Consider the following 14,453-nt stretch of genomic DNA (forward strand, 5'->3'; position numbering starts at 1 on the left):
AGTCAGTATATAGTTTTATTATAAAGTTCTTAAACACACAGTACAAGCTTATAACATATTAAACAGGCATCATGCAACATCTAAATCTTCCTATTGCAGGTCTTTCTTTAGGCCTTAATTAGACATTTATTAACATGACAAGACAAGACCATATTCAACTTCCGATGTCATCAGATCTTCAACAGATTTGAATCCGATCTGCAGTTCAAAGGCGGTTCATAATTAACCGTAAAAATGGAAAATCGAGAGTTTGTTTATTATCGTAACAACGGTAATAATGACAAACGAGGCTACAGTGTTATTGAACTGAGGTTTTCTCGGCACAGAGTGAAGTAATTTGATTCAAATATATTTCAGCATATTCCCTTTACATTTGATTCAAATATATTTCAGCATATTCCCTTTACATTATCTTCCATAATTCTACAATTCCATTAGGGGATTAACATAATGGTTCAATTTTATTTCAATATCTTATTTCCGACAAAACTATCCAGCACACTAAGTGGATTATTGTTATTTTTTTTCTCTTATTATTTTTAAAAATATTTTTGGTTATATCGATAGCTTTGCCCATGAGTGAACTGTAAGGCTTTTTTATATGGTTGATTATCCAGTAACATTGTCGTCAAACGTTGACAACTGTCCCGGACTCTCGTACGTTGACGACTAGGTGATTCTTGAATAATTACATTTGTGTGCTAGGGGAATAATATGTCAGAAAACATATACTTTACTGTATCTTAAGTTTTATTACCGCGACTATTATAATTATTGTCTGTTAGCCTCTTTATACGAAATGTTTCGACATGTTATTGACGCTACCATCTAAATTTTGTAAAGGTTCGTTGGTTTATGTAGTTCGTTCCACCACCACGACAATGTTTTACATGCAATTTACCGGTTGTTTGGGCGATGGTGGTGGATTATTGTTCAGATGGCTGACAATCCTGTAATTTTATTTTGCATACTTGTGAGAAATTGTTTTGACATGCCCAATACGTACTCTGATACGATTGTCATAATGTTACTATAAAATAAAACGGAATAATCTACAAATAATAAATAGTTAAAAGCCCCACTCCACTAGAGAACTCGTACACGTGTTCCTTATTTGAATTGCTCATTCTTCATTATCCCGATCGGTGTAAAAAAAAGTATGACATTAAATCATACATTCATTTTATTTATTAAGAATTAACAAAACATAATGGCTGGAAATTGTTTTTTGGATATTATATGACACTGGCCAGAATCCATCTTCCGTTCGCTCTTTATGAATATTAGTTATCCTTCTTTTGTTGGCTAAGAGTATCAATAGAGAGTAAGACTACGGTTCATTGTTTCAGGGGTATCAAACTTTTTCTATAAACCTAATAGTCTGTAAATCATAGGTAAAATACCTACAGGTAAAATAGAAATCCTATCTGTACATCATATCCTTCCTATTTGCACTGAATAAATGCAGTCTCTTGTATATGCTTGCGCCAGCAGTCATACAAGTACGGGTTATTAACACTAGCAATATAATGTCTATTCAGGATAAAGGTCTTAATATCGATTCACTACAACACGCGTCTGGTCTGTCTAAATAGGACATACCTGTTATTCAAAACATATTGAATATTTTAACTCGGTTAACTCAACAGTCCCGTGACTGGATAGATTCCAAAGCAAACAAAGAATTGATCAACTAAAACAAAAGTCACGTTGCATAATTTGGATAATAATATTTATAAGTTCTGCTATTTGCAATGATTATGTTGTATATAAACAAGTCATAATGTGGATTTAAAAGAAAATCAGTATTACCAAGGAACTCGAACAATGAGCATAAACTATGGACTTTACTCTCTTCTGGTCTGTAAATATTTATTTTATATTATTTATGCATGTTTTAATATCACTGTGAAGATAACTATTGTCCAGAAGCTTATTCTCGAGACTATAAGAGGAATATGGTGGCATTTTAGGACAAACATTATATTAACCCTTAACAACCAGCAGAAAGGGGGAGCAGGTATTGCTTGTGTCGTCTTCAAAAGCCCACGCCAGTCAGTACAGAAAGAAGGACATTAAACCCAAATTTCATTCATTTGGCTTATATGACAAAAACAACATTTATCGCAATAGCCATTCATGTGTCAATAGTTTGAATTTGATAGTCGTCGTTTTCGTGCTCTACATAACAAAGAAAATTTGTGTCTATGCAATTTGTCCCTTTTCTTTCACCTGAATATTTTAGTATGGACTAAGGGGATTGGATGGCCGAATGGTTAGCACGTGTGCGCTGTATCATAAGGTCTGTCATTGAGTCAACTAGCGTGGTTTCGATTCCCCGGTTGTACGTGACAAAGAGTAGGGTCGCCTGTCCAACCTCGTGGTTTTCTCCGAGCCCCCCGGTTCCCCCTACTGCTAAAGAACCCTACGCGTAAGCGAATTATTGAAATAAAATTGAAACACGTGTTAGTCCCGAAATTACCTAATTTGTGTCGAGTTGACGTTAAACCCCATTTCTCCCTCTCTCTTTAGTATAGACTAGAAATTGAATGCTATGTCTAAATAAACACTTTACGCCATACCTTGATAATAAAATGTTAAACAGCCAAGAAAAGTAATATTAAGATCAATATATATATTTCAACTATGGATATAAGTTCTCTACCATGGACGGCATTATATTTAGACACGTTTTCAGATGCAAATTAGAGATAAATCAAATGAAGCAGCTGTCCTGGTCATCAAACCTTTTTTACTATAAGATTCATATCTAGATATTAAACATAAAAGTGTTGGACTACGATTGCGGATGATAGAATTTGGCAGAGTCAAAAACAAAATCATCTTTTTAAGCAATTTATTTTTACGTTTCAGCCAAGTCGCAAGTTTTATGGTTATTCCGACGTTTGGATTTGAAACTTATCAACACAATATACCGAATGGTAATATTGTACCACATCCCTGTAAACCAAATCACTTGTGGCATGGAGTTGGACACAAATTTGCATTGGGCAAAGAAAACTTGAATTTCTTTGGAAAAGATTTTGCTTCGGCTGGCCATGTAAGTATCCTACTGGCAGCGTGTATATTCAACTGATGGCATATTATCCCAATACGGTTGTAATTTATTGTTTTTGCCTAAACTTCTGCTAATTGTATAACATGCATTTTAAAGAATGAACTCCTCTTTTTTATTTTATTTATAAAAACACCCCTGTTATTCGCAAATCCCGTACACAAACAGCTGAGTTCATGTTCTCATCGTCGAATTTCCACCAATTTGGATTTCTGGGCATTGCCAGATTTAGTACTTTACATGTAGGTAGCTTACATATTTCAGCTTTGAAACGCTATACTAAACTATGCTCTAAACTGTTTATAAAGGGTAGCAATGAATAGATTGACGATAAATAATCTATTCCTGTGTCCATACTATAAACATAGATTATGTTCAATGTTTGTAATATTACTGTGGTTAGGCATTCTATTTGATTTAAATAGTGTTGACGTTGTGTTGTGCACAGTGTGCTAATGGTACCCCTTGCGTCTCGGGTTCGCTTCCGGTGTTGACCGAGAAAGTTCCTCGAAATATTCCCGCTGGTTTCCCATTGTCAGGGGTCCTGGACTGATGACCCGACAGAGAACAGTATCTATAGTCGTTCGGGTGGTACGAAAAAGTCGAGGCCTCGATACACTTGACATGCATTTTGGAATTCGAAATAAAAGTATGTAGTAGTGACACTGTCTGGACAAAGTTTCCCGCAGAGCACACTGCATGGCGCCTGTCCGTCTTTATGAGCCCAGTCGGTGCAGAAAAGTAAGGCGTTTAACCCCATTTCATTCATTTCAATTTTCTGTTGCACTAGAACTACATGTTAACTTAGCACTGATAAAATGACCTCTAAATTTCAAAACAGATACCAAATACCAGTCAACGGAAAAAGACCTCTATCGAGTCCCGCAACAATTTTTTGTGGAGTTAAGTGTCACTGCTACAAAAACCTAGTAAATACTCCGTGGTTTTGTTTGGCTTGTATTCAAACTTTTTAGACTAGCCTTGCAGAACATAGAGTTGCCCTTTAATTATCTTGTGGAGGTATCGCCTCCTTACCGTAAGTTATTAAACGCTGTACAGTATTTTTTTTTATTATAGACCTTCTTTTCTCCTTTCATTTTCAAAAGGCTGGTGGGGAATCTATATTTGTTGCTTTGTACGGAGAATAATTGCTATGATCTATAATTATTCATTCTTAGCAATGGACCGACGCTTTGTGCAAGAAAGATTCGGACGGAGATGGTAAAACGAATGGACAAGAACTTGGCGATCCCAATTGTATTTGGTCCCCAGAAAGTTTTCCTGAGCGAAATACTGACATTTCTCATCCAGGTATAGATATGAAGGAAATGGTATCCTCTAGAATTCTTTAAACAGTATAGAGAATATTGAAGTATTTGGTATTATTTCAGCAAGTTTTGTCTTGTGCATATTTGCAATGTTTTAAACGAAACAAACTGCACCTGTTTATTTTAACAATAATTGTTCTTAATAATGATGCAATCTGTACTGTTGACGATGGAAATATTACAGACATATCTAACGTTTATGGAAGTAGTTTTGATGGAAACAAAATCAAGGTATTCGGATCCGTTCAGTATTGCAATATAGATGAAAATATGACCGCTATATGTAGACACCTGTTTTGTAATGAAGAGTTCAATTTTGTATCAACCACTTCATTTGTTTTACAAAATTGGAAGTCTAGTAAAAAAAACCAACAGTTTTTAATGTCTATATATACCAGGTTTTAGTAATTTAGTTTATATATAATTGAACCTTTATTCCAAAACTGGTTACAGTATATCCATTCAGTTTTGTATAACATGGCCGAATTTTCGTGTAGATTTGTTTTTGTTGAATCTATATTTACTATATGGCATAACGACTCAATACATTAATGAACGTTATATGATTTGTACTACACGACTATTATTACCCCTGGGTTTCAACAAAATAAAATGGTTATGATTTATTATAATCATTTTAATTTCGTTTTAAAAATAAAGTATGTTTTCTACACCGCTGTCTGTTTTTTCCAGGTGTATGTGAACCCTGGAATGAGCCAAAATGTCAACATCAGCTGGCATGGCTAGAGTCTGAATGTCAAAAAGAGGAATTTGCCTGCGATGCGATAAACCAGGCAGGTAATTGTACTTTATAACACTCGATTGAAAAATGCAATGAAATGGGGTCTAACGTCATATTGTTCTGCTCCGACTGAGCTAATGAAGATGGGCATTCGCCATACAGTGTTCTATGAGGGAAATTTTGCCCGGATAGCGGCGCTACTACCCGTTCTTACATCGAATCCCAACTACCAATGGTACTTTTATGTATACGCCAATGTGTATATGGGACCTTGGTTTTTCGTCTCATCCGAGCGACTATACGAAAAATCCTGATAAACTTTCTCGATCAACGTCAGGATCGAACAGGGGACCTCCATATTAGCGGGCCAACGTCCTGACCCACCACAGCTCCACACTTGATTGAAGGTAGGAAATGATTATAGAAATTTAATGATTTTCAAAAGACACCCTTATAGTAATAAAAGTGTATCTTTGAAAGATATCTGAGATTTTCATAATTTATGCATGTAAATTTATCCATGGGGATATTTCAAGATGTTCCTTTAATTTTATTGCTGATCGCACTTTCCCTTTTATGGTTCTGAGAAAATTATTAACAAGCCTGAGATTTAAAAGAATTATAACTATGCGAACTGGTGTTACTTCTACAGTTTGAGATACGTAGACGCTAAATATGAGACTCATGCCACAAGTGGTAGATTTGTAGTTTAATGATACACGGTAAATGTTAATGATTAATACTGAAATCTAGACTTTGTATTTAGTTTTACAGCAGACAATATATTTGCAGGTATCTCGAATGTAACCATTCAGTTTCCTAAAACTGCAGTACCTAATGCAGAGACTACTTATATTTGCATCGTATTTGATTTGCCACAAGATGATGATTACCATTTGGTTGCGACACAGCCTATTATCGACAATATACAAATAATGCATCATGCTGTTTTATTTGGATGTGAAGATGGTATGTACTTTATATTAGTTTGCACGAAATATATGACTGTGCTAGAACTGTGTCGTAAATGGGAACGTCGACAGAATAGCTAAACATTGTTTGTTGTAACATGGTATTATGGAAAACATATTCTTATAACGTTTAAATTTCTTTCGAATATAAGAATACTTTAACTGACGCACTAAATCCATGTGCCAAAATCAATCCAAAACGGATAGCTTCATGAACATACCATAGGCATCATCAATTAACAAACATTGCATTATTCAATTTTAAATTACAGACGCACAGTTAGAACCTAATCCGAAATCTTGCAACATGGTACCTAGTAGCAAGTGTAAGCAGGTTATCAGTATATGGACTGTAGGGTTAAGTGGAGATTGTATTCACAATTCTACCGGGTTCAGAATTGGAACAAAGGGGTTTAAAAGAGCCGCATTACAGGTAATTGGTACATACTGAAGTTGGGTGTGTATTTACCCGTAAATTGTTGTATTTAGAAATATGGAGTAAAACAGCTCTTCCAAATAAAGACTTTTCATTTGAACATTTCAAGAATCATTCCTGTATTACACATTCAAACACACTGTTTTTATAAGCAATACAAGTGGTAATTTGTTATTATTTTATCGACAGTTTCACTGGAACAATCCAACTTTAAGCACGAATTACATTGACCAATCAGCATTAGTATTGTATTTTACGACAAACCGGCGTATCACAGATGCAGGCATTTTGACAGTGGGGGCTTCATTTCTAAATATTCAGCCTCGAACCAAGCATACAGAATATATTGGCATTTGTCCAGGAGAATGTACCAGTCTTGCTGTAAAAGAAAAGGTGTATATAGCTTCCGCGACAAGCCATATGCATTATTTAGGTAAGAAGCTCTAACAAAGACAATATAAATGCCCCCAGTTGGATTTTTCTGAAACATACCTTAGGGCGATGATGCACGTTACCAATATCATTTGAAAGATATAATCTTCTGAAATCAAAATCACTTAATGGGGAGAAATATGTATATCACAAACTGAAATCATCAGTAATATATCCCATTGGCATCAAATTCGACAGTGCATCAGGTAGGCCTACATCATACAGCTTGTGATCCCTTTGCCTTCAAAATACAGAAGTGCTTCAAGGAGAAAATCCTCTAACCCAATATTTTTCATCGAATTGGAAATCAATATTGGCCCATTTCAATCAATATTAATGTTGTTATTTTGACGCGAATTAATATGGGATCCTAATATCAAATATTTAAGACACAATGAACATGTTATAATCAGTGCACGAGTCGGTCGTGTATTCTATGATCATTCGTAATGAACAAAGAAACACATATCCTACAAGGCAATGCAGAAATAATTAGTAATGTCCGATTCACTGACGAGAGAATAATAACAATTCAAAAAACGAGTAAAATAGACTCAGCAGGCGAAAACGACTGTCGTTCAATTTGGACTGTGCACGTATTTCACCGAACATAATTGGTTAGGAAATATAACAATTATTTCAAATAAATTAATATAAATCACTTTACATACATTTATATTACATGAATAATATGCGCTTTTAGACCCATTCCATTGAGGTTTGGTTACATTTATTTTCTTGTTAAAAGTGATTTACCTTTAAACTGGATCTTGTCTTTGGGATATCTTATATACAACATTGATCATTCATATAGTTTTCTTTCAAATTCTAACAAATCTGCGGTCGATCTCAGAAGAGCTATGCCCCCTTTTACGTTATCTAATACTCAAGCATCTCATGTCTGTTAATTCCGAGGATGTCTTTCATTTTTGATACTATTTGCTAATAGTATTTGAATATGTGGGGTGCTATGCGCGAGGTAGCGTATATGTATTGTTAATTGAAGTGGGTTAATCTATTCTCATTTTAACTTATTAATGGGGTTTGGTAAAGGGTTTTTACTTGCCATCTATATATCATTAAATTTCAGGTGTCTCGCAAAAAATAGAACAGTTTCGTAATGGTACAAAAATAAGGAATATTATCAATGATATGAGATATAATTATGATAATCCCATAGTTTACAAGTAAGTTGTTAGATGAACCATTTAAATACTTAGGTTCGGCATAGATTGTTGGCTATGTGAGCAGTGGAAGGCGTTCCATACATTTGGAACACCAACATAGTACCAAAATAAATGTTATATATATAGAGATGAAGACTATACACAAACAAAAGTACAGTTATCTAAAACATACTTTAATCTGAGCGAAGTTATGAATGTTTAAAGATATGACGTAGATCGTTTATTGCAACCTTTCTTGGCAACCGATACTTAGCCTCGATGGTCGATTAATTATGGTTAAAATATTCTCGCGTATATTTAAACCATTTAAATCTCGGCCATCCGATGGACTAGGGAGTTGATTATGGGCTTCATGTGTCCATCAATGTCTAAATAATAACTTATGTAACATTTAAAACCAAACGAAAGACCTTCATTAGGCAGATTTAACTATCCATAATGTATCTTTAACCTTCGGGTGTTTCTGGTCTATTTCAGATTTCAGGAGCCATTGGAACTATTGCCAGGAGATACCATATCCACCACCTGTATCTACAATTCAGTTCACAAAATTGAGGCTACACATTTTGGTGATTCAACAAGTGACGAAATGTGTTTCGGCTTTCTGACATATTATCCTAAAGAACACATAATGTTTTCCTCTTGTACGTCGTGGAAGTCAGTTCCATCCTGTGTCGTTAGCAAAGGAATGACCTACAAAGGGTGCAATTTGTCGAACTTTCTTCGTTTAAGGAATTTTGAATTCATATTACTCTTCCATAAATTCAGAAAATTGTGTGACATTTCTTGTTCAGATACATGTCTTGAGGTCGTCGATGCATTAAGGCTTGTTCCCTGTATGCAAGGTGACTTTCGTGAGTATATCGCTGATCTTACTAAACATATTGAACAGTTTCGTCAGTTTTTCACAATATTAAAACTTTGCTCCAAGGAGTCTCGGGTAGGCGCCTCTATTAGCCATTCCGTGAACTTTTCGTGCAATTCAATATTGATAATCAATTGTTTATTAGTTTGGATTATGACTATCTGAAATTAATTGTGATATATTATTTATCCGCTATGCATATGTCACTCAAAACAACCATTACTTAAAGATACCTTCCCGCATACAAACGGGGTGAGTTGATGATATTTGGACTAAAAGCATATTCAAACTAATTAACCTAAAAAAATTTTGCTTCAAATCCTTCTCAAAACATTGTTTTCGCGAGGGAATACCCCTGCTATTAAAAGTCTTATGAAAAGAAGTCATGTTTGTGTCACGTGACTTAGCTGACGCGCTACCTAGCAACGGGTGCAAAGCCGGAGAAGAATTCATTGCATAGACAAGACGATGCTGTCTTTCTTTAATCGCTGTCCATTTATCATAAATATCGAAGCCTAGTTAAATTCACTGCCCACGTCTTTTTCCGTGGGTTTTATCTCAGAAACTGTTGTACGCTCAAGGTCTTCATCAAGTTTATCAACATAAACATTAAGCGCTTACTAACGCTGGGAGATCAGACGCGACCAGACATTCATAATCGTCGAGCTGCCGGTTACGGAAACCCTTACATTTCTGTTCTGTATGCACTCCATGGGTGTTTTTCAGGGAATCCAGTATTTTTCTAGTATGTTTCTACTTACCTTATATACCAAAACTACCATGCTTTTATTGGAAATAACCACCCGATAAATACCTTATCGGAAAGTATCTTTAAACGTATGTTGTTTGATAAATGCACCTTTATAAGTATGCTTTAATATACGCCTTTTACGTACATTGTTTGATATATCTGCTAAATAATATTTTTTTTTCAAGACTTCTGTTCAGAACTTTACCGTCACTAATACCTGAAACCTCATTGTAACAAGCAAATACATTTATCACCCAATAACACATTCTATAGTAGATATCATAAGGTCTGTCATTGAGTCAACTGGCATGGTTTCGATTCTCCAGTTGTAAGTGACAAAGAGTAGGGTCGCCTGTCCATCCTCGTGGGTTTTCTCCGGGTTTCCCGGTTTGCTCCCATTGCTAAAGACCCCTACACGCAAGCGAATTATTGAAATAAAATTGAACCATATGTTAGTCCCGAAATGATCTGGTTTGTGTCGAGTGTTCGTTAAACCCCATCTCTCTCTCTGTCACTATTCTTAATAGATCTTTTTCAAATTTAATGTTAAGCATTGATGTCTTGAGAGGACAAAAAACAGCGTTCTTATACCATCTGTTCCGGAGTTACCCCCCCACCCCACCTTCCCCATTGCGGCAAAACCTGTGAACGCTATAGAGGTGAAATTTTTATCGGATTTGTTTCAAAGTTGGCGTGGAGCATTGGGACCATAAGAGGGTAAACCCTATCGATATTGAATATTCCTCAAATTTCCTTTTCAGAGACTATAGTTTTTATCAAATTTGGTCAACATCACAGGTTTCCTTTCGGATATGCTACGGACCGTTTGGGCGTATTTAACTTTTTCTCTAAAAGTTGTTTTCTAATATTTCACCAACTCAGTGCTGTGGATATAATCTATTAAAATTTAAATGTCTGCCTTGTATTTTATTACATTATAATTTGTCTTTTAAATAAAGTATAGATACTTTTGTGCTAGACTTCTGAATGGTTATGGGTAGAGAGAGAGAGAGAGAGAGAGAGAGAGAGAGGGGTTTAATGTACACTAGACTCAAACTAGGTAATTTATGGATTAACATATGGTTCAATTTTATTTCAATAATTCGCTTGCACGTAGGGATCTTTAGCAGTGTCAGGCCCCAGAGAAAACCCACTTTCAAGTTTGGTATCGAGACCAAGCCACTTGAGTCAATGGCAGACCTTATGATTTTAAGTGCACGCGTTGGACCATACAGCCCCTCTTATGGTTAATGGACAATTGGTTATTGCTTGACTGAATTTCACATTCACCACCGCATAGATATTTTAAAGGTTTTAATTGTTGGTTATATTTTCATAACTTTGCTCATCAAAATTTGACATTAGAATTGCGCCCGAAAATGGTGTTTATTTAATGTTAGATTTACAGGCGCCATTTTGGGTCCCAAGTATGACGCCATAAAATCTATGACGTCATGGCGTCATATAGCTTTACTTAACAAAACGTTTTATGTTTTTTCTTGGTAGGCCTATATAACGTTTTACGGGCTACAATTTATCCTTAACAAATTGCAAAAGAAACCAATGCAGTTTGGTTCAATGATAAATATGTCAGACGAAATTATACTCAAAATCGGTCAAAAATGACATGATTAACAGAATTCAATTTAGCGTTCTTCAGGAATTATCGGAGACCGATATCTCGTAATCAGTGTCTTTCAGTGGTGTGGGGGGGGGGGGAAATTATTTCTTTTTAAATTCCTCAAACACAGAGTGGTTATGCAAGCGAAATCTGTGGGGAAAATCGAATTTGACAAACATCAATTAAAAAAATGTATTTGTCATTTGGTGGCGGGCATTTCTTTCAATATGACTGCCAAATTTGGTAAAAGAGCACCATTTTAAAAAAAACTAAAAACGAAAAAAAAAAACAACAACATTAATTTGGTAATAAAAGGGCAGCGATAACCTCAAAAATTTAATTTCGAGAAATCTTGATGGTAGAAATTTACAATGGCCGGCAAAATGAAATCCAAAATGGTGGAATTTTAATTAATCGTCATTTCTTTCCGTTGAGTATGACTTGTAATATGTGGTATATTAATCCCGAAATGACATAGTTGCTCTTAAAGCGGAAATTGCAAATTTTTAAGTTATTTTTTTAAAATTTATTAAAATAAAGCCTGAAAATAGATGGTATCCATAAACAGTCCTACCTTGTTAAAGAATAATCCTATTAATCCTATATTTCACTATTGCCAGCTGAGAAATTGGCAAAAATATCATTTTCCTCTTCATTTTTAAACGTTGAAAAAAGCTACTCCATGGTGGAGAATAGAAAACAAGGGAGGTAATTGTGTTATTATTTCCTGTGTAAATGAGTTGTGAGTGTGAGAATGACACCTATGATCGTATAATTGTGAGTTGACAACCTATTGAGCAAAAGACATAGAAATAATTACGTTTTGACTTTCTTAGAAAATTTGCAATTTCCGCTTTAAATGAATATATTGTTAACGCACTTTAAACATCTAGATGCAATAGACTTGGTGTAGAAAATTCTAGGTACATGTACATTGAAATGTTGGCAATAAAGATAATATTATCATAGTTTTTAGTTACACATTGTTAACCAACCACCCATAGATCCTTTAATGATAATAAATCATATCTTTTATTCAGCTCGACGCAATACTTAAAATGAATAGAAGCAGATGCAGTACGTTTAACTGTAGATATTATATATATGTGTTGAATATATAGTACCTTTCGGTTGAATCATATCATAAAAGTATCTTATTTCATAGTTTTACGTATTTGTCGACAAGGTGTACTTTCTATTGTTCCATTTAGCCTATGCATTTTCTTGTTTCACTTGACTAAACAAAACATTTTGTAGGAATGTAGGCTTTTATAGATTGAACAAAAAGCTGATAAATGTTGAGATGTGTGGAACATGTTCGAGCCGATTTGTAATAAATCTCAGACACGATATATATTTGATACTATATAGTTGAGCATCAGAGCAACGTGATTATTTCATTGGAAATGGGGCGCAAATACCCCAAAGAGTCGGACAAAGTCTAAACCAACCGCGTCTCCTTCACTGGGCCCCTTCAATGTCTGTCTACCTGTGGAATAACATGTACATTATTTGTATCTGTTAAATTTGTGCGGTTTATATATTAGATCAATATTATTATTTACACATGGGCTGGGAGTGATAACGTCTTACCCCAAACAAATTGCAAAAGAAACCAGAAAGTTTCGGAGAGCTATATCTCGTATCACATGTCACTGATGAAACATAACATGCCCGAAACACATGTCACGCTAGACACCTTTTATTTATATTACACCGATTTTACACTGATTTTGAGTAAAACTGATTTTAAATGTTTTATCCATTAGTAAATTTTCGAAAAATTGTTGATACAATTAATGATCGATGACCGAAAACTGACACACAATCCGGAATGGCTCCAGACCAAAAAATCATTGAATTTCAGGCATTTATTTTGCCGGCAAGAAGGCAAAAAGGTTAAGTATCTCTCAAATTACTATTTAAATTTTCATTTTTCATTTTACCCGTCTGTACAAAAAATCTGATTTTTAAAGGGTATGCAAGTTAAATATATTGATAGCGCTTTTATCTGGTGTATCTTTTATTTCACTTTCTTATGAATTAGACTATATTTTTATAACAATAATGTGCGCTTTTTGTATAATAATAATAATAATAGTTTGTTCAGCTATACTTTTCGTTTAAAAAATGTATGTTTTATCTCTTTTTCGCGGAATTCTATGACATATCTATATATATAGTACATCCCTGTCGGGGGCAGCCAACTTCGACACAACAATGTGATAGGACATAAAATAGTAAGTAGGTACAAAATTTGTACTACAAATACTTTGGACCCAAGATGGCGTATTTGTACACTTGACGTCATATTTTCATGACGTCATACGCAAAATTTAACGTCATGATGTTATGTAGGAACGGTTCACAGACCATACACAGAGCCTGTAGATCATGTTGTCCGAACCAGGTTTATTGCCGAAAAGTAGAAGTGCAATGTTCTGCCAGGCTAGACACCAAATTGATAAGAATATTGAAGAGTATTGGGAGTTGTTCTAAAATCCCACTGTTTTGAATCGGATTCCTTTGATGAGTCTATTTGACATGTAGATATGATAAAAAGTATATTTTGAAGAATAACTTGTATTTGACTGGACTTCCGTCCGAACCTCAGAAGGTGACACCTGTTAGGTCTCATGGACAACCCCTAGATGGTAACCAGACATTTAAGTTTTCATAGACATACTTCATATACACAGTTCAACAACCTTATTAGCCTAGCGATCCAATCCTAACAGCTAAATGAAAAAAGGGAGGGATATGCACCCTACACTCAGTTATTTGAAATAAATTCGCAGTATCATATATTTGTATTACTTTTTGTCATTTTGTTCGCAAAATGAGGTCATTCTTTAGTAAGCAGCCTTAGGCCTAACAGTACCTTTAATCCGGACCTGCTGGCATGCAACTCCCTTAATTTCTAATTAAATTGTCCCCAAAACTGTAATAAACAATTTACTTTTTTACTTGGCTTTTAACTTCTTTATTAGAACATGAATAATTATGAACAGATTTTCTTCAATGTACTTCAGCATTTATTATTT

The 14,453-nt window shown here is 34.8% G+C and overlaps 1 protein-coding gene across 1 annotated transcript; it reads left to right on the plus strand.

Annotated features, from left to right (window-relative positions):
• The first annotated feature begins 1,631 nt into the window (after window positions 1–1,631).
• LOC126828504 (uncharacterized) lies at window positions 1,632–9,978 on the plus strand. The gene is made up of 9 exons (XM_050558295.2): window positions 1,632–1,860; window positions 2,875–3,061; window positions 4,255–4,387; window positions 5,098–5,202; window positions 5,939–6,115; window positions 6,390–6,550; window positions 6,743–6,986; window positions 8,076–8,172; window positions 8,650–9,978. Exons 1-9 carry the CDS (start codon window positions 1,841–1,843, stop codon window positions 9,200–9,202), a joined length of 1,677 nt encoding a protein of 558 aa, XP_050414252.2. The 5' UTR covers window positions 1,632–1,840; the 3' UTR covers window positions 9,203–9,978.
• The last annotated feature ends 4,475 nt before the right edge of the window (window positions 9,979–14,453 follow it).

The sequence above is a fragment of the Patella vulgata genome, chromosome 1, assembly GCF_932274485.2.
Source record: "Patella vulgata chromosome 1, xgPatVulg1.2, whole genome shotgun sequence".
Lineage (NCBI taxonomy): Eukaryota > Metazoa > Mollusca > Gastropoda > Patellidae > Patella > Patella vulgata.